General features: G+C 46.0%; 1 protein-coding gene across 1 annotated transcript in view; it reads left to right on the forward strand.

Moving 5' to 3' along the window:
* LOC142258200 (forkhead box protein I1c-like) overlaps positions 1-23,287 on the forward strand; it is a 36,773-nt gene extending 13,486 nt beyond the window's left edge. The window contains exons 3-4 of the mRNA XM_075331088.1: positions 21,567-22,161; positions 22,758-23,287. Of these exons, the coding sequence (XP_075187203.1) occupies positions 21,567-22,161; positions 22,758-23,287 (1,125 nt within the window). The remainder of the gene's footprint in view (positions 1-21,566; positions 22,162-22,757) is intronic.
* Positions 23,288-25,202: the final 1,915 nt, after the last annotated feature.

Genomic DNA, 25,202 nt, shown 5'->3' on the forward strand with positions numbered 1-25,202 from the left:
CAGGGGCTCGCTTGCTGCGCGGTGCCTGATTAGTGTACTCACGATTAAACCACACAGAGTCAGTGGTAAACCAAGTGCGGTGTAGATCGGTGCCCACAGCCGGCTGCGTGTGTCCCCAGTGAGGTTGGTGATGTCGCTTTTCTCCTGCACCTTTAAATTTGCTATAGTTACTCCTATGCTTCAGCAACGGTAGTCCGCTCCCCGGCTTTTGGGTACTGGAGGAGCCCTTTTGCCCGCAGGCGCTGGCCCTTTGGATCTCTGACCCTTGGCGGTGGCTCTTATCTGGAATCGGTGGGCTGTTGCCGTCTATCGGGACTTTGGGTGGGAATGAACCCCTGAGGTCCAGACCGCAATCAGTAGATTTGTCTGAGCCCGGTTGCTTCTGGGCTAGAACGGGGTCTGAGTAAACTGCCTGGTGCTCCGGTTGACTTGTTAGCTCCCCGGTTCGGGTCCGAAGGGTCACCACCCTCTTCTCGATCCCTACGGTTCCGCAGTTCAGTCCCTGACTGGACTCCTGTAGACGGCCACCACCGTCTGCCTGCCTGACCGTTCCAAGGGGTCCTAGGCTCCGTCCTAGGCCCCTGACTCTCAGCTCACCACTTTTACTCCTCTCACTACTCCTCTCCCTACTCGACTCACTTGTCCTTTCCCTGCCTCAGGCCAGCAGACTCCTCGGAGGGCGTGCCTATCCACCTGGCTCCGCCCACCTGGTGTGCCTGGCTAGACCTGAGGGAGGCGGTCAGGACTTGTTGGCTGCTGGTGCCTCACTGGGGTGGGGGTGTGTGTGGTGTTGTGTGTTGTTACCTGTGACCCCTGGGGGTCCAGGGCGTCACAGATCCTGGGTAAATTTATGTACTTTCCCTCCTTCTGTTTTTTTGCAGTACGCAAACAAACGGAAGGCACACGGATGACAAACGGATGACATACGGACCGTATATGGAACAGAAACGGATGCCACATGGATGCACTCGTAAAAAAAGCGAACCGTTTTTTGCGGATCGCAAAAACGGATCGGTCGTGTGAATGAAGCGTTATTCTGGTCTGCCGTTTATAAACAGCAGGCAGAAATAAGTGAATAGCGCCCCCCAGCGTCAGAAAATCTCTGGGGTTTCAGGGGGTAGCTGAGACCCTGGAGATCATGATTTAGGCCGGTTTTTCCGGTCCCCATTCACGTGATCACAGGTATACACCGTATACCGATGATCACGTTACAGTAAATGACAGCGTCTGTAAAAAATTATTTATCTCCCATCTGGCATGAACAAACATGTCAGATGGGAGATAAATCTCCTCCCCGATCCCCTCATGTCCCCCGCTGTCGCCAAAGTGCCCCCCTGACCCCCTCCCGGAAATCCAAGATGGCCGCGCGCACAGCAGCGCGCCGGCCGCATTCACCCTACTCCTCTGATTTCTGTCGCATGTGCCATGACACATGCGACAGAAAACTCCTCCCCAGGCCCTGCCAGATCACCCCCTATAACCCCACCGGTGTTCCCCGGTGTCCCACCGTACCTGTGCAGCGTTGATCCCCCGCGGCCCTCTCCTTCACAATAGACGCTGCCGCATGCACAGAGTGGCTGTCAGCTCAGCTTCCTGTGTTCAGACACAGTGAGTGGTGGTTATGCATCTGTAAGCTAAATGGGCGGCACGGTGGCTCAGTGGTTAGCACTGAAGTCTTGCAGTGCTGAGGTCCTGGGTTCAATTCCCACCAAGGACACCATCTGCAAGGAGTTTTTGTTCTACCCATGTTTGCATGGGTTTCCTCCGGGTTCTCCGGTTTCCTCCCACACTCCAAAGACATACAGATAGGGAATTTAGATTGTGAGCCCCAATGGGGACAGTGTTCCCAATGTATGTAAAGCGCTATGGAATTAATAGCGCTATATAAATGAATAAATTATTATTATTACTGCAATGCCCTGCTCATGAGGTAAGGAACTTAGTTGATCAGGAGATCTATACTACATTTCCAAATGGAGGTATTTGATTTTATAGTTGCCCTGCTGAACAACTACCAAACATGAGAGTACGTTATACACCACAAGAAAACACATCTAAATAGCGAGCTCTGTTGTTTAGTATTCATTCAGCTGGATAACTGGACTTAAAGGGGTATTCCATCTCCAAGATCCTATCCCCAATATATAGTAGGTGGAATAGCAATAATATCAGCAAATACCAATATTGCCCTTACCTCATGAGCAGGGAATTGCAGCTATGGTAGCAACCGTTACGACATGGACTCTGCTGCTGTGGACCCGGGGAGAGTGAGTGCAGATAAATTGCACCCACACTCATCACATGGAGGGTCTGCACTCCTAGAAAATGGGGGATACGTTCCCTGAGGATGTCCCCATCATATTCTAGACGGTCCAGAGTTGTCGAGGGACCCCCTTATTTTTTTTCTTACAATAAATTGGTGAAAGAGGGAATGTTTGGGGAGTGTTTTTTCAAATACATTTTTTTTTGTCTATTTTTTTTGTTAGTACTGACAGTTTGTGATGTCAGGTATCTGACAGACGCCATGACATCACAAACTGCTGGGCTTGATGTCAGGTGACCTTACAGCTAGTATCAACCCAATTTATTACCCCGTTTGCCACTGCACCAGGGCATGGGATGAGCTGGGGTGAAGCTCCAGGATTGGCGCATCTAGTGGATGCGCCACTTCTGGGGCGCCTGCGGCCTGCTATTTTTAGGCTGTGAAGGGCCAATAACTATGGACCTTCACACCCTGAGAATACCAGACCACAGCTGTCCGCTTTACCTTGGCTGCTGATCCAATTTGGGGGGGACCCCACTTTTTTTTGTAATTAATTATTATTATTTATAAAATAATTATAAAAAAAAGAGCCTGGGGTGACCTCCACATTGGATCCCCAACCACGGTAAAGCTGCCAGCTGTGGTTTTCAGGCTACAGCCTTCTGCTTTACCCTAGCTGGCTATCAAAAATAAGGGGACCCAACGTAATTTATTTTTTAAATAAAAAAAATTATTGGGCTTCCCTGTATTTTGATTGCCAGCCAAAGAAACGCCAGGCAGATAGGGGTGGCAACCCATAGCTGTCTGCTTTATCTGTGCTGAGCATCAAAAATACCGCGGAGTGCTATGTAATTTTTTTTAAAGATTTATTTTTACAGCACTGTGATGTCAGGCAATCAAAATATAGGGAAGCCCTTTTTGTTTTTAGTTATTTAAATAAATAATTAAAAAAAATATATATGGGCTCCCGCTGCATTTTTTGTATTGCTAGCTAAGGGTAATCCAAGCAGCTACTGGCTGCTAACCCCCACTGCTTGGTGTTACCTTCACTGGCAATGGAAAATCCAGGGAAGCATTTTTTATTTTTTGTGTCCAAAAAACTACAAAAAAATGACGTGGGCTTCGCCATATTTTTGTATGCTAGGTACAAGCATACAAAGCATACAAGGATACAGCAGGCAGCTATGGGCTGCCCCCAACCCCCGGCTGCCTATTTGTACCTGGCTGGGAACTACAAATATAGGGAAGCCCTTTTTTTAATTAATTCATGAATTTTATGAAATTAAAAAAAAAAAACACGACGTGGGCTTCGCCCCATTTTTGTGTCCAGTCGGGTACAACTAGGCAGCTGGGGATTGGAATCCGCAGCACAGGTTAGCCTGAGGTTTGTGGGCGCCTCTCCTGAGAATTGCAGTCCGCAGCCGCCCCGGAAAATGGCGCTTTCATAGAAGCGCCATCATCTGGCGCTGTATCCAACTCTTCCAGCAGCCCTGAAGCTGGGTGGCTTGCTGGGTAATAAGGGTTAATACTAGCTTTGTTTTACTAGCTAGTATTAAGCCAGAGATTCTTAATGTCAGGCAAGTTTCACCCGGCCATTAAGAATCTCCAATAAAGGGTTAAAAAAAACACCACACAGAAAAAAAATACTTTAATACAAATAAATACACAGACACACTTAGGGTCTCCATGTTTATTACCCCCTCTCAGCCCTCCACGATCCTGCTCTTCTGCCTACTTTCTCAACACATGCAGCTCTGCTACATTAGACAGCATGAGAGAAAGGACGCTTTGCTCCGTGCAGAAATCACTCTGTGAGAGTGACCAAAGGCTCCCGGCTGTAAGCGACGGGTTGCCATAACAACGCTGCTCCGATCACGTGATTCCGGTGCTGCTGCGTGTGGTAGCGGTGACGTCACCGTCATCGCTACCAAGCGCGTTGCTATGGCAACGGTGATCTCCGTTATTGACAGGCTAGACACGTGACTGGTCACATGGCTATTTTGACGTCACAATAGGTCCTGCATCACTGCTGGTTACCGGGAAGACGCAGCGATTACCAATGGAAAAGCGGCGGGAGACAGAGTGCAGGACGCATCCCGGGGACAGGTAAGTGTTATGGCAATGTTTATTAACTGTATGTGTACATTTATAATGTGTTTTTATGTGTTTGTGATTGCCTCCCATTGTTTCCTATGGGTTCGAGTGGTTCGCCGAACCGAACTCGAACCAGACCTCCGTTCGGCAAACCAAGCTCGAGCCGAACCGCGACCGGTTCGCTCATCTCTAGTAATATGTGGTGGAATTCAACTGATTTGGGGAGCTCCTGAAATGCCCAAAGTGACATGGTGTTCACCCATGATTCCAGCCAATTTTGAAGTCAAATTGCAAACGCACTATGGGCGAGGGGGCAATTGATGCCACTGTCCTGCTGTCTGCCTGCAATGTTTTTTAAATATCAAGGCTTCAAGATAGGTTACAAAGTTGTGCCTTGTCTGTAATGGCAGGGGTATGGGAGCAGCAGCCCTACACCTGTCTCTCATCCTTCCCTATTTTTCTTATGTCAATAGTCTAGGAAGCTAAAGGCTAAGCCAAAACAGTGATGCTGCACTGTAAAATGTACTTTTGCTGTTTTGGAAGCTTTTTGACTCTCCTAAAATTGTTTTTTCTGCCTTACGTTTGGCCTCCCATTGCATTCAATGGGATTCGAAAAGGTTCGGAGTTCGGTTTGTCAAACAGTTTGGTGAATGTAGCGTTTGTTTAGTAAGGCTCGCTGAACTGAACTTTGACAGGTTCGCTCATCTCCAATGGTTTGCACACTATGGTGTCATAGCCTGAAGCATGGGAAAAATCTTCTCAACATGAGCACTACCGGCATGATTCATCATCTGACTTGCAATTATGAGGTGGAGTAGTTTACTGAAAAATAAGGAAAGATCCCAGGTTCCTTCTAATCCCATTTTTTTTTCCTAGGCGTGATATCACTGCCCTGCACACATGTGGTGGAAGAAATCCGTTGTTTACTCTGCAATACCTTAAGTGGATGCGTGGACCAGTAAGAATGGGCAGGGATGGTATAGCTCTCTAACCGCACACTGGGTAAACATACTTGAACGACTAGTGCCTTATGCTGATCCTCCTCCACTATATGTTCTAGCACCACCTCTGATAGCTCGACGCTTGTCGGTCAGTGTTGCCTTCTTTTCTTACTTGATTACTCTACCACCTCCTCCACATCTGGTTACAATAAGACCTGCACCACCAGGGATACATGACAGGAGGCCATTCTTAAACTTATATGCCTGGGGGACAAACCTCACAATGCAGGATCTGTGGACAGGTATAACACAACAGATAAGTGGCTGTTGACAGTGAACCAACAGCCCAGCCTGGTGAGGTGCGATAACGCTCAAAATCTCATTGCGGCTCTGGGCCTAAGCATCTTGACTCACATCCCTTGCTTGACACATGTGCTGAATGTTGTGGTGCAGAGCTTCCAAAAAAAAATAACCACATATGTCAGCGCTTCTGCTGAAAGTGTGGACAGAATGTGCAAATCTTCGGCATTCTCATCCTGTTGCTGCTCACTTGTCAGCACAGTAGAGTCACTTTGGCTTTCCTGTTCACAGTCTCATATGCGATATACCAACCTTGCATATGGTAGAGAGACCTTGGAACTCCACCTTGTATATGGTAGAGAGACTGCATGCAGCAGCAGGGAAAAGTGGAGTATCAGCTGCATTATGCAAGGCAGAATAGCCCTGTGGACCAACACCACTTCACTAAAGGCTGCTTTACACGGTACGACCGATTGTGCAATTTCACAATCGATCATACCCGCCCCGTCCTTTTTGCGTCACGGGCAAATCGCTGCCCGTGTCGCACAAAGTCAGTAACCCCCGTCACACGTACTTACCTCTCGTGCAACCACGCTGTGAGCGGCAAACGTCCACTTCCTGGAGTGGGAGGGACGTTCGGCGTCACAGCGACGTCACACGGGCGCCGGCCAATGGAAGCGGAGGGGCGGAGATGAGCGGGACGTAAACATCCTGCCCACCTCCTTCCTTCACATAGCCGGCGGCGGCCTCGTGACGCAGGTGAGCTGCTGTTCATCATTCCCGGGGTGTCACACGGAGCGACGTGTGCTCCCCCGGAAATGATGAACAACTAAATTAAACGATATTATGGAACCTAGCGAGCAGTACACGACTCATGATTTGTGAGCGATACTGCGTCGCTAGGAGGTGTCACACAGGCCGGCATCGCCAGCGATGCCGGATGTGCGTCACAAAAACCGTGACCCCGACAATCTATCGCACGATAGATTGTCTGGTGTAAAGCAGCCTTAAGAGTGTGTCTCCTTGCAGGACTTGTGTGCTGTGTTGCTCTTGTCGCGGGCGGGGAGGAGGGTGTCAGCACACCGCGCTCACCCCTTCTGCTCGGGTCCGGCGGCTGCCGCTGCTCAGTGGTGGCTCGAGCTGTGGGCCGGATCCCGGGGGTTCTCGAGCGGCACTCCTCGCCCGTGAGTGAAAGGGGGGAATTTGGGTGTTGGGATATTGTCCGTGACGCCACCCACGGTTGTGGTGATTTCACCACCGCTGCTTTATATGTGGGTCCCGAGAATGATGGCGTGTAGCAGCAAGGTGTTGGGTTGCCCCTCCGTGGGTAGGGGTTGGTGATCCCGGGGCCCGGTGATGATGTACAGGGTGCAGGGCCTGGTGGGCGCAGGGACGCGGGGGCAGCGCTGTGCCTTGCGGCACTGTGGTACTCACTCACCCTGAGACGTAGACACAGTTTTACGGTAAACCACACGGCTGGAAAGACGGTTCCCACGGACGGCTGCACTTGCTCTCCCAGTAGGTGATGGTGATGTCCCTTTGCCTTGCACCTAATGTTCGTGTGTTGGTAGCGATGGGTTCCCACCGGTAACCCGCTCCCCAGCTTCAAGCTGGACCGGAGGAGCTCTACTCTTTGCCCGCAGGCGCTGGCCCTGAGAAACTGGTGCCCTGGCGGTGGCGGTGTCTCTGCTACAATGGTTGGGCTGTTGCCTTCAATCGGGACTTGGTTGCTGGGGGATCTACGTCCCCTTCACTGACGGATTTGGCAAATTCTGGCGACTCCTAGCCTTGCCGGGGTCCGAGAGGCCCCTGCCCTGGTGCTGACTGTCCTTTGGTACGCTGCTCCAGACCGCCGGGCCACTACCCGTCCACGGTCCTTCCAGGAACTTCCAAACGGTCACCCCTTCAGACAATCACCACCGTTGCTGACCTTGCTGACTCTGTCCTGCACACAGCTGGACTCACTTCAGGCTTTCTTTCTGTCACCTTTCACCTTCCTTCAGCTCATCTTACTCCTCCTTTACCACTTCCACTTCACTTTACTACTTTCACTTCCTCAGCTCATCTTAGCTGTTTACTCAAGCTCTCCCTGAGCTAATCTCCTACTTGTTTACTCCTCTCCGTCCCTATCTGGACTACTGGTTTTTCCCGCCTCCAGAGCTGTGAACTCCTCGGTGGGCGGAGCCAACCGCCTGGCCCACCCCCTGGTGTGAACATCAGCCTCTGGAGGAAGGCAACAAGGATTTTAGTTTAGCTGTGGTGTTCCTAACTGGGGTGTAGGGTGTGATGGTGCAATGACCTGTGACCCCTGGCTTGCCCAGGGCGTCACACTCTTCTTTGAATACTTTACCAACATGGCTAGCACTGATGACTCAATAATCAGCATCACTATACCAGTTTTATGCCTGCTAGAAACACCACTGGAGGCCATAATGGATATGGTGGTGACAAAGGAGGAAAAGGAGTCTGAGGAAGAGGAAACGTTGACTCCATTATCTGGGCTGTCATCCTGCCAGAGTTCCTAGGTTGGGTTCCTGGGCCAAGTCCAGCCAAATTCAGAGGAGGAATGTCTTCCCATAAAGGTGGTCAGGGTCATCACTGCGGCTTGGCTAAGAGGATACAGAGGATCTAGCCCAGACACCTGCAACAGAGGACGTCATTGACTCTGGGAAGCCTGGCTCACATGAGCCAATACATGCTGTTGTGTCTGCTCAATGACCCTCGAGTTGCAAGGATTTTGACCAGTGGTAATTACTGGGTGGTGACTCTGCTGGATCCACGCTGCAAAGGCAAAGTAGCTTTGCCACTGGAGCGAGATCGAAAAGTGAGCGAGTCCAAGCTGTAACGCTCTACTTATGGCCAAATAAGAAGCATCGAAGCTAGAATAAAACCATGAAAGAAAATCAGCACTGCTGTGGACAAATGTAAATCCAATACATGGGATTATGTATGAGAGGTGGTTTATTTCCACACATTTTGAAGTGACACCCTACTAGGAAATGCACAAATCTACTTATGGCTTTCTGACAAGACAGTAAGGGCTCGGTGGAATAACAAGGCGGAGGAAATGAAAGTGAACAACACAGCAGTTGCACTGCCCACACCTCAGAAGGGAGGGTCCTTAACATGGCAACAATTCATGTGCAGACAGACACTACATGCAGCAACACCATCTGCTATGGTGCATATTACCAGGAGTCAACACTTATCAAACATGGTAGAAGAGTACATGTCCACATGTATTGCAGTGCCAGCTGTTGGTTCTGCACCATTTAATTTGTGTGTGGCAAAATTGAATACAGTGGAACCTTGGTTTACGAGTAACCCAGTTTGCGAGCATTTCGCTATATGAGCAAAGCTTGCTGTAAATTTATAACTCCGTTTATGAGCAAGCTTTGCCGTACAAGAAAATACTCACCACACACACTTCTGATTCCGTACTTTAACCGCACTCTGACCTGCTCTTGCAGTCGACACACACTCACACACACAATCACACTCTATGCTCACCTTACCTTCCATTCCATCGCCGGCCTCTTGGTTCTTGTAGTTCGCCGGTACAGGATGTGTATCGGGTAACCATCGCGATGAAGGAGGAACTTCCGCTGTCAGCCACTACTCAAACGCAGCACGCTGGCTAATCAGAGGCACGCAGCTCCTGCCTTTGTTAGAGCTCTGGCAGCGGAAGCTCCGGCATCGGTTGCGATGGTTACCTGATACACATCCTGTACCGGCGAACTACAAGAACAATGAGGCCGGTGATGGAACAGATGGTAAGGTGAGCATAATATGTGTGTGTGCATGTGATGAAATGGCACAATAGGGGACCAGGATGGGGCATTGAACAAATTGTGGAACGAATTGTCTGAGCTTGCATTATTTCCTATCGGAAATTTTGTTTTGCTAGACGAGTTAAGCCCCCGTCACACACAACGAGATCACTGAAACTTCACAGGTTTTGTGATGTATCAGCGACCTTGCTAGCGATATTGCTGTGTGAAAAGCAGCAGTAAGCGGGCCCCTGCTGCGAGGTCGCTGATTGTGACAAAACATTTTTTGCATGTTGGTCTCCCGCTGTGCAGCACGCATCGGCGTCTTTGACGGCAGGAGACCAACGAGCACCCAGCGTCGGACTGGCTACTGGAGGAATCTCCTGTAATGCCAGGCCTGGATTCAGTTACCTGCATTGCACTCCGAAGCTCTCACCTGAGCTCCGGAGTGCAGCCTAGACTTCACCGCGAGCGCCGAGTGATTGATTCCCCAGCAATTGCAGTTCAGTTCATGACAGCTGAAGACAGGCCGGACTGATCTTCGGTTCTCTCACCTGAACTCTGGATTGCACCCCGAGCTGTCCGCAGCTGTTATGAACTTAACCGCAATCGCCGGGGAATCAATCACTTGACGCTCGCGGTGCAGTCCTGCAAACTCTGAGATCAGACCAGGCTGCAGCTGAGAGCTCTGAAGTGCAAAGCAGGTAACTGAATCCAGGTCTGGCATTACAGGAGATTTCTACGGTAGCCAGCAGGGAGCCGTCATAACATGGGTCGCTGGTGGCCTGTGGCTGATCTCTGATCACTGTGGAGATCTGCCTGATTGACAGCTCACCAGCGACCATGTAGCTGTCGCGGGCGGAGGAGGAGACGTCGCGCTCTCCCACTGCTCGGGTCCGGCTGCCGCGGCTGCTGCGGCCTGCTGCTGCTCGGTGGCTCGAGCGATGGGCCGGATCACCGGGGACTCGACCCATTTCCACCGGTACGCGGGGTATGGAACACCACGGGGTCTCCCACATAGCGGGAGCGCTCACTTGCCTCTTCAAACTCAGCAGCGGACCCGGGGCTGGGGCCGGAGTCATCATCTCTTGTTCCTGCGCCAGGCGGGTTACCGCCAGCTGCCGCAGCCTCCTGGCCTCCAGCATCCAGCACATCAGATCCCTCTGCAGCAGCACGGGGCAGCAGGTCAGGTGAGTTTACATGAGGCGCCCCAGAAGTAACGGCAAGGATGATGCATAGGTCGAGACTAGGCCGGGCCCCTCAGCCACAGCGGCCGGTCCTGGTAGGACATAGGGACGTGGGTCACCAGTCGGTTCTGCTACATCTGTTCCCCCTCCGTACATCGGGGCAGTTGCAATCAGCATCTCCACCTCGATGGTCCACTGCTCCATCATCCTAAAGATCTGATCCTGCTGACGTTGGTGGAATTGAATCACCCGGGCTTTCATCCATGCCACGGTCCCGGTCTCGGGGTCTGGCACCATCACTGCCGGGGCTTCGGGCACATTTTCATTACAGGGCCGCGGTTCCAGCGGTTCCCCCGGGAACGATTCGGGAACGTCCTGAGTGTCTGCAGCCGGTTGGTCCGCCGAGGCGGATTGGCAGGGTATCGCTACCAGTTGGGCAGGTAGCGGGCCTAGTGGTGGGGCGGCAGCAGCTAACGCGGGTAGCGGGGGCGAGAGGCAGGGTGAGCGGAGGCAGGCCGGGCCCCTCAGCTTCAATGGCCGATCCCTCGGGAATACAGGGGCGTGGGTCTTTTACCCGCTCCTCCAAATCCTCTTCCACCTCGCGTCTCTGCATAGCAGCCACCACGTCCGCCATGTCGGTCTCCCACTCCTCCAGGAGGAGTTGCATGTGGGCCTGCAGACGGTTACTCAGCGGGACGGTCCGGTCCCTCAACCACATCGCCGTGCCGGGCGCGGGGGCTTCCTCGTTGGGAGTTGGGTTGTACATCTTGGCAATCGTGCCTTCCAGGAACCCAGTATTGTTGCAGAGTCCTGGCATCTCTGCTTCTATAGCCGCGGCTACATGCGACCAGTCGCCATTTCGTCCCCCTTAGCCTCTTTTCGGCCCCTCCTCTATCGGGGCGGGGTTTTGGCCTTCGTGCCTCTGCTACTCGAGAAGACGCTCGAGCGGAAACTTTTCGCGCCAAAGATGGCGACTTCTGAAATTTTCCGGCCGGATACCTCCGGCAGTCACAAGGCGCACCTCTACCCAACGGCAGAGCGGTAAGATCCTGTTCGTGACGCCAAGTTGTCGCGGGCGGAGGAGGGGACGCCGCGCTCTCCCACTGCTCGGGTCCGGCTGCCGCGGCTGCTGCGGCCTGCTGCTGCTCGGTGGCTCGAGTGATGGGCCGGATCCCGGGGACTCGAGCGGCGCTCCTCGCCCGTGAGTGAAAGGGGATTGGGATTTGGGATAGTTTATTGTCCGTGACGCCACCCACGGTTGTGGTGATTAAGTGGACACCACCGCTGCTCTTTCTGGGGAGCCCGGGAGTGATGGTACGGAGCAGCCAGTTGTTGATTTGCCCCTCCGTGGGTAGGGGTCTTGGTGCTCCCGGGGCCCAGTGATGGGGTTGGTATGGTGGACAGGCGGGTATGGGGCCTGTGGGGGTGCAGGGGCACAGGGGCAGCGCGGCACGGAGGTACTCACTCAGCCAGTAAACACGACACAGTTCTCGGTAAACAAACGGCTGGTTGGACGGGTCCCTTGGACGGTTACGGTGCTGCGGTTCCCTGCCGTTAGCGGTGACGGTCTCTTCCCTGCACCTATGTAAAGTCTCTTGGTAGCGATGGGTCCCCACCGGTTACCCACTCCTCGGCTTCAATCTGGGCCGAAGGAGCCCTACTTTGCCCGCAGGCGCTGGCCCTGGGAAACTGGTGCCTTGGCGGTGGCGGTGTCTCCCCTTCACGGTCGGACCGTTGCCTTCAATCGGGACTTGATTGTTAGGAGGCAGAGGTCCCCTTCACTGACGGATTTGGCAAATTATGGCGACTCCTAGCCTTGCCGGGATCCGAAAGGCCCCTGCCCTGGTGCTGACTGTTCTTCGTATACTGCTCCGGTACCGCCGGGTCACCACCCGTCCGCGGTCCTTCCAGCAACCTCCAAGCAGTCCCCCTGCAGACTATCACCGCCGTCTGCTGACCTTGCTGTCTCAGTCCGGGGCACACACCCGGACAAACTTCAGGCTTTACTACTCTCACTTTTCTGTCACTTCAGCTTCTCTCCTTTGCTCCTCTACCACTTCACTGTTTACTCCTTCACTTCCCTAACTTCACTGCCTGGTTTTCCCGCCTCCAGGGCTGTGAACTCCTCGGTGGGCGGAGCCAACCGCCTGGCCCACCCCCTGGTGTGGACATCAGCCCCTGGAGGAAGGCAACAAGGATTTTGGGTTAGCTTAGATGTTCCTGCAGGGAATGTGGGGTGCATGTGATGTTGTGACCTGTGACCCCTGGCTTGCCCAGGGCGTCACATAGCGATGTTCCAGCGATCCCTGCCAGGTCAGATCGCTAATGCGTTGCTACATGTAACGGGACCCTAACTTGGTTTACAAGCACACTCCCTGAACGGATTGTTCTCATAAACCAAGGTTCCACTGTACATGGCCGAGCTTGCACAATACGCTTTGGGGATTATGGCCTCCCCTGTCTTGAGTGTACCGTCTAAACGTGGGGGAGTCATCAAAGGTAGTTAAATCCTCCTATCCTCAGCTAATGTGTACAAGCTCACTTTCATTAAATAAGTCATGGATGACACTGTCTTTGGCAGAGTAGACAACTATACCACCCACAACCAGACACTGTTATACTCTATTTGTCATTACCAATGTTTTAGAGGAGACTCTAAAAATACATTAATCCCTAAAAATAGTATCATATTGAAAACAAATATATAAATGATTTGAGGCTTCCTCCTCCTCTGCCGCCTCTTTGACTGACACCGCCAAGTCCACCTGAACCTACTCCTCTTTGATCTTCTCCTCTTTCCCCTCCAGATTCCTTTTTATTATTTTGGTGGGGTTAGAGCTTCAAGTAAGTTATTTAACTTATGTTCATAAACAAAGGAAAAATATGCAAAAATTTCCACCCCTTACCCCCTCAAAAAAAATTAAAAAAAATTGACTACTGCCTGTTCGACTGACACATCCGTAGAACCAGAACCTAGTCCTCTCATTGTCCTCCTCCTACTCCGGGTTCCTTTTTCATGTTTTTGAAGGGAATAAAGTTTCATGTAAGTAATGTCGTAAACAAAGGTAAAATCCAAAATAATTAGTAAAAAAGAAATAAATACATTCACTCTTGTCTCTCCGGCGTTTTTTTTTTTTAACAAAATTGTAGCTGTAGCCATTTTGCACCCACCAGGATCTATCCACTTAATTTTGCACTAATAATGTACCTCTCGACACTTATCAGCAGGGTCTGTGGCTTTAGTTCTTACAAAATTCTTTTCGCCAGTCTGCATCCGGGTCTGTGGCTTCAGTTAAAAAAAAAAAAATGTATTCCAGCAGTATGCAAGAGTGATGGATCTTGTGCACTCTTTCCTGTGATCATCAATCGGATAAAAAGGCTGTTTAGGAGCCTTTTTAAAATGTGGTGGTCTTTGGGGGAGCCCTGTCAATCTTGGCTGTGTGGGTGACCTGGGAATACAGGCTATATAGGAGACCTTATTTGTTAAACTTGTTGCTGTTAGGCCGGCTTCACACTTGCGATTAACTTGCACGAGTGCAATGCGAGAAAATCTTGCATTGCAGTCGGACCAATGTTAATCAATGAGGCAGCTCCCATCTGCTATTTTTTTCTCACTCCAAATCGGACTGAGAAAAAAAATCGTAGCATGCTGCGTTTTGGTGAGTTTCTCGCACGGGTCTCTTCAATGCAAGTCTATGGGTGCGTGAAAAAAAAAAGGATGTCACACGGACGGCACACACACCATCCTAGTGACATCCGTTTTTCTCAATACATTTCACACATATAGCAGAGAACACTGTAAATGCTCCTGTACATAACAGTACATGATTAGCAGCTGCTGAGGGTAAAAACTGATTGCACACTGACAGCTTACTGACAGCACACTGATGAAATGTGAGAAGAAATCGTCCGACTTTATAGCATGAGAATCGGACCGATTTTACACTCACAAGTGTGATTCCAGCCTTAGAGTAAACTCTGCCAATGTTGTATGTCTGCCTGCTTTGAGCAGTATTTAAAAAAAAAATATATATATTTAAGGTCCCCTGGACACTCTATGAACAGCATGGGGGAGGCTAAAAGGCTGGGACTGGCAGTAGCAGGTGTAGCTGACGTACCTCTGGATCGATCCCAAATCCAACTACAAGCTTTTTAAGTGCAGCAATTAAACACAACGTGAAGAAAATTTAGTCTTATGTGAGAACTTGTCAAACAGGCAGTATAGGAATTGTTGCCCTGCTGAATGCACAGAGTTAGCACCTGAGGACCATGGGCATCTTTCTTCAACATCACCCCCTTGAAAATGAGCAAATCAGAGTGAACCTCAACAAGTTATGCACCTGGCACTTCTGGTTTTTGAGCCATCTGTTGAATGAGGTGTCGGTGGCCCATTTCTTTTAAAATTGGGTGCTGTGTGATGGATCTCGGGTGAACTTGGCTGTGAAGGTCAACCGGGTAAAAAGGCTGTTTAGGGGCCTTTTTAAAATAGGTTTTCTGGGGCAGGTAAATGTTTAAATTTTAAATAACAATACATCTTCCAGTGATGATCTTGTCGTTGCCTCTAGGCAGCATGGCTAGTGTGACGCCCTGGACTAGCCAGGTAGTCACAGATAGTGCCCCGCACAACACCTGTCCCCCAATAAGGTGACATCAGCCAACCCTTAAAACCTAGTGACCTCCCTCATTGCGTGATGGACACATCAGGGGGGCGGAGTCAAGCATTATCGACGCCCACCTAAGAGTCCAGAGAGCCTTGTGGAGTGAAGTGCAGCAGGCTTGTGGTGACAGGTCTGCAGCGGAAACTGACAGGTGCCAGGGTCGTAGCCCTGGTACCGCGGCTAGGAGGCAGATGGTGGCCTAGCCTGCAGGAGCCGGGAAGACGGCTTGGTGGAACTGTGGTGGACCGGGCAGGGTAGTGGCACGCTGGTACCGACCCGGGGAACCGACTCAGAAACCGGAGCACAAGGTGTGTACTCAGACCCTGAACGAGGTCCAGAAGCCACTGGACCGAGTCAAATCTACTGATTGCGGTCTGGACTATAGGTTCTTTCCCACCCAAGTCCCGACTGAAGACAACAGCCCACCGAGGGGGATAGAAAGCCACCGCACAGGCAGAGAGATCCCATGGGCCAGCGTCTGCGGGCAAACGGGCTCCTCCGACATACACAAAGCCAGGGAGTGGACTCCCGTTGCTGAAGCACAGGCAGTCTACACATTCACAACACGGTGCAGGAGAAAGGCAAACACCACCAAACTGGGTGGGGGACCAGACGCAGCCGGCTGCGGGCACCGACCACCATCAACTTTGTTTACCAGAGACTTGTGTGTGTCAGTAACTGTGAGTACAACAGTGCCATCTGGCAGCGCGCCGCCCTGCACTGCCCAGCTACTCTCCCCAACGGGCCCCGGGGCCATCATCCCTGCCTACGGAGGGGTTAACATCTTGCTGCATAACCATCTCCCCCGGGTGCCCCATAACTGCAGCAGTGGTGTCTACACCTTCACCACGTCCCATGGCTGGCGTCACGAACTCTGACACGGCTCTGGCCGTATACCTAACTACCTACCCCCTAAGTAGTGGCAGCAAACCCTTTCAGAGCGAAGTGACCCCGGGTCCGGAGGCGCTCGAGCCACCGACCGACGAGCCCGGATCCGAGCGGCTCGGCTGCAGCCAAGCGTGGGGTGGTACACTAGAATGAGCAAATACTTCCTGTAGTCACTGACAACTCCCCTGACTGTTACCAGTTCTGATTACTGGGTGGTCACCCTGCTGGATGCTTGCTATTATGATGCAGCTGCCACACTACTTTGTGTGAGATTTGGAACATTCAGTTCTTCACAGCCTGGAACAGTGTGGCTGCGGATGTCATGGAACACCCTTATTATGATGGACCTGAATTAGGGTTTTGAAGGGAAATAAATTGGTGAATGAAGGGGTCTGTTGTCTTTTTTCTTTTAATATTTCTCTTTCTATGTCTATCAGGTTCGCTTTGGAGGAACGTTGTGGTAACTCACTAAGGATTGCGGTGGACTTAAAAGGATTTTTTTTCCTAATTAGTGAATGAGGGCTCGTGTCAGGGGTTTTATTATAAATAAAATCTTAGTTTTTTTTTTTTTTCAATTTTTAAATACTGGATTAGTAATGGGGGTGTCTGATAGATGCCCACCCATTACTAATACCAGGACTTGATACTAACTGGCTATACATAGCAGGCATCAACCCCATATATTTCCCCATTGATCATCACACAAGGGCAATAGGATGAGCAGAGGCATAGCACCACTTCTGTGGCAGCTGTGGCCTGCTGGTTTTAGACTGTGGAGGGACCAATAACCATGGTCCTCGCCAGCCTGAGACTATCAGACCCCAGCTGTCCGCTTTACCATGGCTGGTGATCCAATTTTGGTCGGACCTAATTTTGTTTAAAAAAATTAATGTTACATTTTAAGCAACAGCATGGGGTGACCTCTGTTTTGGATTACCATCCAAGGTAAAACCGCTGGCTGTGGTCTGCAGGCTGTGGTTGTATGCTTTACCTTAGCCGACTACCAAAAATAAGAGGGACACCACTTTTTTTTTTTTTTTTTTTCAAGCTATTGAAATTGGGGCTAAAAAAAAAAAGACTTAACACCCTTTAGTGCCACATGAAAGGCACTAAAGGGTGCAACTTACAAAATGCAGGGTGGTGGGACATTATGAATGTGTGTACAGTATCTATTTAGCTATATAAAATGATAATTGATCAGTTATCGGTTCCATTGACAATAATAACTGATCAATTAACAGATTGGTTAACATATTCACAACATCATGAATCCTGTCAGGATTATCACACCGGCTGATGTGGTGAGCCTGCGGTAATCCCTGCATATGTCAGCTGATTTGAACAGCTGACAAGTGTGCCTAGCAGGCACGAGTGGATCTGTGATCCACCCGCGCCTGTTAACCCTTTAGATTGCGCTGTCAAAATGTGACAGTGTGATGTAAATGCCTGCCACGGTAAGCACGCTCTCACCTGCCACCTTTGGAAGTCACGTGACGTGATCACAAGGAGCTGAATGTTGCCATGATAGCACAGGGTCATGTGATGACTCCTGTAGCTATCATGAGTCACTTCCTCTTACTGCCGGCAGAGCACCGTGTGTGAGAGTTAAGCAGCATTTCAGCTAATAAGAGCTAATAAGAGCTGTGCAGCTGTGATCTGCAGAAACGAACAAGCGATTAGAGTTCTGCTAATTATAGTCCCCTAGGGGGACTAGTAAAATAAAAAAAGTAAAAAAAAAAGTTTACTAAAATTAAAATAAACTCTAAAAAGTTTAATTCACCCCCCATTAGCCCCATTGAAAATTATAAAAAAATACACATTTGCTATCACTGCGTTCAGAAATGCCCGATCTATAAAAATATAAAATCAATCAATCTGATCAGTAAATGTACTAACGGCAAAAAACCCCAAAAACTTTCAAACACAAAACTTACATTTTTTGGTCGCCGCAAATTTTTGGCAAAATGCAATAACTGGCGATCAAAACATAGCATCTGTGCAAAACTGATACCCTTAAAAACGTAAGCCCAAGACACAAAACAAACCCTCACTGAGCCCCAGATCCCAAAAAATGAGAACGCTACGAGTTTCAAAAAAATGGCACAAAAAGTGCACCACTTTTTTTGGACAAACTTGTGAAATTTTTTTAACCCTTTAGGTAAAAGTAAAGCTTTACATGTTTTGTGTCTACAAACTCGTACTGACCTGTGGCATCAGAACATCACAATAGTTTTACGATATAGTGAACACAGTAAATAAAATATTCCAAAAACAATCGTGCTATTGCACTTTATTGCAATTTTTCCTTATTTAGAATTTTTCAGCCGTTTTCTAGTACACTATGTGGTAAAACTCATGGTATCATTTAAAAGTACAATTCGTCCCGCAAAAAATAGGCCCTTACATGGCAAGGTTGATGGAAAAATAAAAAAAAAAGTTCTGACTCTCAAAAGTAGAGGAGAAAAAAAAACCCCAAAAAAACAAAACAGAAAATCACCCAGGGTTGAAGGGGTTAAGAAAGTGATCCATTTGTACCATCTGTGTTAATGGATCGATTATTAGTCCTCCGATGAATCTGTTATAAACGGATCATTACAGGACTTGTGAAAACAGCCTTAAAATTTTTAGTTTCTGCATTTAGTTGCCATGTAACCTGCTATGGTGACAGAAACCATTTACCTATCCACATTTGTTTGTAGGGCAATTGTCCCACTCTTACCCCATTTAACTTCCTTTTGCAGCCCCCTAGCTCTTAGTGCAATAATATTACAACACAGAACTTCGGGTCCCCCTTGCCTTGTAAGGGGTTTGTTGTTTGGGGTTAAGTTCAGTTCCCGAACCCAACTTTGTTTAGTTTGTGCTGATTCGGCTAACCCAAATTACCACGGGTCCGCTCATCACTGACTAAGTTTTTTATTTAATTACTATTTATTTTTAGAGGTTTTTCTTTCTTTTATGTGTATTTTAAACCTATCTTTTATGTCAGTATTACCAACTAAATGTATTTGTTTTTATTTTTTTATTTAATTTATATTTTTTGTAATCTACTTTTACATATGTATATTTTTAAAAAAATCTCCATGTCACTATTGAAATTTAATGTTTTTGTCTTTTACACACACATATACACACACATTTTATATATATATATATATATATATATATATATATATATATATATATATATATATATATATAATGTGTATATACCGCATACATGTGTGTAAAAGACAAAAACATTAAATTTCAATAGTGACATGGAGATTTTTTTTTAAAAATATACATATGTAAAGGTAGATTACAAAAAAATTAAAAATTAAATAAAAAAATAAAAACAAATATATAATAATAAAATATATATATAGTATTGTGTGTGTATATATATATTATATAATATATATATATATATATATATATATATATATATATATATTTATGCATATATATATATAAGCATGCCTCTACAAATTATTGTAAGCCTAATGTATGTAAGTCTTTGATTTGATTATATTCTTCTATTTAATTTTCTATTTTCTTTTTACATTTATATACTGTGTGTATATGTATTTTTGAACCACCATCCTTGCTTCACCTCTGATCAGTGGATGTAGTAGACCCTGACCCCCTGCGGAGACTCTGGAGACCTCCTCTGGTCATCGTTTACATATGAGTGCAGGTAAGAATCACAGGTCTGGCTTATACAAGGGAAGTGAATACCTTTTGTATTTAGGTGTGGTCACTGAGGGCCAATAGTATATAATGGGTTGTAAAGGTCATTCTTTATTCCTATATGGATGTGAATTTTGCATTTTTCAATCAGGGGCTCTGGAGACTTTATTGGTAGCAGTAATAGACCAAGGCTTACATGACTATAGCAGATCTGTGCATAAATTTGTCTTAATTAAGACCTCACTGGTTCATTCACATTCATGATGCAGGATGAAATTAGCTTCCAGACAAAAAGTTGAATGGCAATTCCCTCTTCCATCATGTGGCTATCGGTTTAATTTGCTAAGGATAAAATTGTAATAACCGTAAAAAACACTGGTGAATACAGAGTCTAAAGTAAAGGTTACGACTATAGATGGGCGAATAGTGAAATATTCGGGTTTGAGTATGCTATCCGAAAACTGAATACTATACCACCATTCATCATGAATGACAAACCTAATGCAAGTCAATGGGGAATTGAGGCATTTTTCTTGAAGATTTCCCAGAATAATGTTCAGGTTCCTTCATTGATTTTCAATAGGTTCCTTATTAGTGACGAATAGTGGAATAGGACCAGGTTTTCCGATTGCGTAATCCAAACCCGAATATTCCATTATTATCGCCCATTTTTAGTTATGACTTTATTAAAAAAAAACCTTCTTAAATATTTGAAAAAAAATGATTAATAAAACCTAAGATTACCTTTATCAAAATAGAGGATAACAGAATGGACGGCATCTTTATAAATCTGTATCTTAAATATTTGCAAATGTTTGTTTTAAAGAAAATTCAAAAAATAAATTAAATCACATTAGAAAATAACGGACTTATTTTGTAGAGTAATGACTAAAAAACAATTAAGATTTAATATTAAATTATTCTGATGCGTGTACATAAGATAAATAATCTTTCATTGGATCAAAGCAGCAATAGGAATTTTATAGTGATATTTTTGTATTGTGTGGCATGATTATCAAACAAAAAATGTATGTTTTTTGTTTTTATTAAAGAATTTTGTTTTTTTTATTTAAATTGTTAAAGACAAAATATAAAATTATGGTGTGGTAAATGCAACTGTGAAAAAAAGCAAATCACAAGTAAACTAATGTGGGCTGATAAATGAATTCACAATGATGCGTACGACTGTATGCTTATTATTATACAATTAATTTATGTAACAATTTCTTCAAATAAAAAAGCAAAAACTTAATTACACCACATCATAATTAATCTCCAAAAATTAAAATTTACTATATTAGAATACTTTAATTTTATTTTATCATTATGTAATTACTAGTTAATTATTTATAAAGAATTTCTAGAATTCCAGCTCCTTAACTAAATGCTGTTTTATTACTTATTTTTACATATTTTGTAATTGACTTAAAAAGATGGTAAAGAGTATTTGAGATTCTCATGTGAAGACCTTGCCTTTTAATCAAGATTTTTTACTTTTATTTCACACTTTAATCCAAGTAGGGGAAAAAAGCTTGAAATGCAGATAGATCAGTAGAACATTGAATGAAAAAAAAAGAAAGGTTTGTTCTCCAGAGCCTCTTTGACAATTGCCCCTTTACTTTACACATTTCTTTTCTCCTCAACAACCAGTTGAATGCATCATTTGAAAAACACAGTATGCAAAACCAGACCAATCACTGATCTTGGGCAGGGCGGAGCTATACTCTGGAGGAGCATAAACACAGCAGTCTAAAGCCATTAGACACCTGTGGCCAGAAGCACCTTAATGTGTGAAGGTTCCAAAGAAGAATATTTGCTCAACCCATCTTCCAGCTCATCAGAGATCTACAAATTTTCAACAAACTCATCCAAAAAGTGCTCAGGAGACCACAAAGATGGAAGGATATTATGGAAATGGTAGCCTGTACCATCAGAAGAACTTGCAGTCAACACCAACCGTGGACAATATTGGAATTGCAAACTATACGTCTTCAACAAACCCTTTTTGGTTAAATGGGTCAGGAGTGAACACGCCTGGCTATATTCATGGAGGTAACCCAACTTCCTATATGCAACCTTCTCACGGATCTCAGAGACAATATGGGCCAATTTCATCTGGATTTATTGGAACAGATCCCAATTGGTTTACCAGATCTTCTCAGGAGGATCTTCTGAAGCTCATAAGGCCTCCATACTCCTACTCGGCTCTTATTGCCATGGCCATTCAAAATACTCCGGAAAATAAAATAACCCTGAGCCAGATATACCAGTACATGGTAAAAAATTTTCCTTTTTATAAATCTAACAAAGCAGGATGGCAAAATTCAATTCGGCACAATTTGTCTCTGAACAACTGCTTTAAAAAAGTGCCAAGAGATGAGAACGACCCAGGTAAGAATAGGTTTATGGTCATAACAATTGCGACTAAAAATAAAATTCTATATTAGTATTTCCCTGCTCTTAATTTAATATTTTAATTTTTATTTATAGTATGGCAAATCATAAATAAATGTATAAAAATAGCTGTTAATTCTTTGCACTATGCACTTCGTCATAGTTTTTGCCCTCAAATGGCCCAAGTGCAGCCGACCATAAAACCTGCTTGACTGCACTTGGGCCATTTGAGAGCAAAAACAAAAATAAACAGTTTAGCAGTAAATATTCCTAAAAGTTTTTTTTTTATTGTTACATAATTAGTTTTATTTCCGCAAGTAGATTGACTTTTAGATCGAATCTCAAAGAGGGAGATTTATTGCAATAAAAATAAAAATAGAAAAACTTTTAGAATGACTAGGCATGAATAACTAGAATTTTGCTATAGTTTTTTGCAATATTTTTTTATTTGATGTTACAATAAATATTTTAAATTTTTTTTGTAAAAAATATTTAGTAAAATATTTATGATATTAAGCATTGTAACTTTATATTTCAATTTATATATTTTTTATATTACATAACATTTATTTATTTTTTTTAACACTATTTAGGCAAAGGTAATTACTGGACCTTGGATCCTAACTGTGAAAAGATCTTTGACAATGGGACCTTTCGCCGGAGAGGAAAGCGGAAATCAAAATCCAATAAGACTGATGCGGTCACAGCTAAAGGTGGAGAAGGTGATTGCTCGGCTCTAGGGAGGAAAGGTGGTGATAGCACATCTACGGTCACCCCATCATTTCCAGTGGTGGAAGCCACATCAGATGATCAGAAGAGCACATCTCTCTCCGGGATCTCCTCTATCCATTGTCTAAATAACTTTTTTAGCAATATCAACACCTCGTTGGACTCCAGCTCAGTGAACAGGCCGATGTCTCTGGGGCTGGTCAACGAACTGTCCCAGAGGAACATCACTGCATTAAGTAGTTTCACCCCAACGTCTGTGGTGCAACCATCTATGGATTTCCAGGACACTTTACAGCACAGAGGCCCCTATTATAATTCTTTTGCCTTGTCAAGTCAGAGCAGTCAATTGAACAACCATGTGTACCACAATTTTAGTACTTTACACAATGTATAAGCTTTTGGAGGGAGCGGCTTTTGTACTGATTTTGTTTTTGAGTTTTTATTTTTGTATATAATATTTAACTTATTGTTTGTGCGAGTTTTACAATAAATTGTGTAACAATAAAACTAGTTTTTGAATTAAATTTTCTTACTGTTTGGGAAAGAGAATTAAACCAAAAAGGTTTTATGAAAAAAAGTGCTTGTTTTAAAGGGATTTTTATATATTTTTCCAACTTTTTATGTTGTAGCTATCTCCTATCCACGTCATATCAATCTATTTCGTACACCAAGGGCTTCCATATTTGTCTATTTTTTTTACAGATAAATTAATAATGTATGAATTGCTAGCTTTTGTTCACTCTGCCAATTAAAAATCTTAAAAAAAATAAAAAATGTATGTAGTACAAAATAGTATCTATAAAAATTTCAGCTCAATGTGGCCGCACACTGCGATTAATGAATATATGAAATATTGCTGTAAATGTAAAAAAAGTAAGGTACTTCGATTTTTGATCAAAGTGCGCAAAAGTCATCCAACCATGTCAAAGTGCACCATTTAATGTAGATGGCTCCTAAACAGTATTGTATTGTTCTACCCTTCCAGGGCTCAGCACCCTTATCAACCCATCTTTCCCACACAAGGTTTTAATTGCGAGCTTTGCCTGGTTCACTGTTCACGCCCCATTCAGGTGAGGCTTCTTTGGCACATGGGGAGGTAGAATAATAGTCGCTAGCATCCATCCATATTGAAAGGTAAAACTTGATGCAGTTGGATGACTTTTGTGCTCTTTGATCAAAAATCGCGGAGTATCTTATGTTTTCACATTTCATGTATTTGTTAATGTAATGCCCACACCGGTATCCCCACATTGTTCTGCTCCCCTCCCCCAAGGGGGTGTCTGGCCCCTCACCTGTCTGGCTCTCCTGCGGTGGCCATTCGGTTCCTGTCTCGTGGTGCTGTCTCCCGGAGGCTGTGTACTTACTGCAGGCTTCCTGGCTCTGCCTTATGGACTCTCATGCGGCCATGCCACCTTTTTTAAAAGGCCAGCATACCCTTAACCCAGAAATCCCTCCCACATGAGCTGAGAGCCTGCAGTTATTTAGGGTAATTTTTCCCTTCAGAAACTGGCTGGGCAATGAGTCTAATACATTGCTAGTTCTCAGGTCCCCCAGTTACTGTGCTGCTGCTGTTATATCAGAAGCAGAACTAGCACAACATATGTTTCTATTTCAGTGTACTGCTGCTGCTATCCCTAACCTGAAACTTACTGCTGCAACCCACCACACCGGCCACCAACCATGATACCCGCTGCCACAAAGTATCGTCTCCAGCTGCTTCTGCCGTATACATCCATCCCAGTTGGAACCTTGACACCTGCAGCTGCTATTGTCTATCCCAGAGACTATGGCTCTCATACACCTTGGGTCAGCAGTTGCTACGCCAGTCTTTCCATGTGGCACTTGGCACACCTGCAGCGTAACACCCTCATTAAGGGCTGTGGAGAAAACCAGGTATGGTTCTGCAGTCAAGCCCCTCTGGGTTTTCTGTGTGCTGTGACACAGTGGGTTCACTAAAACCTCTGCTCGCCCGGTGAGCATAACCATTAATCTCACTGTGCTGTCGCACTGTGTACATATGTGTCTGTATATTGGCCACATAGTGGATTTGATCACATGTACATTAACTCAATACAGAAGCTGTGAGATCCTATATTTCTTTGTTAAAAATTTCAACTCATCCTGTAGAAAACAAGCCCCCATATGGCTTTCAGTGAAAATAAGTCTCAGAATTTGGAGATCCAATAACATAAATTTTTGGTAAGTGTTTTTTGCATGCAAAAATAACGTTGTCTTACCACGTGTACTGCACAGTGAACAGCGTAAAATGCCATTTAAAAAAAATATATATTTTTATTGCTATAGCGCCA

The sequence above is a fragment of the Anomaloglossus baeobatrachus genome, chromosome 1 (genome assembly GCF_048569485.1).
Source record: "Anomaloglossus baeobatrachus isolate aAnoBae1 chromosome 1, aAnoBae1.hap1, whole genome shotgun sequence".
NCBI lineage: Eukaryota > Metazoa > Chordata > Amphibia > Anura > Aromobatidae > Anomaloglossus > Anomaloglossus baeobatrachus.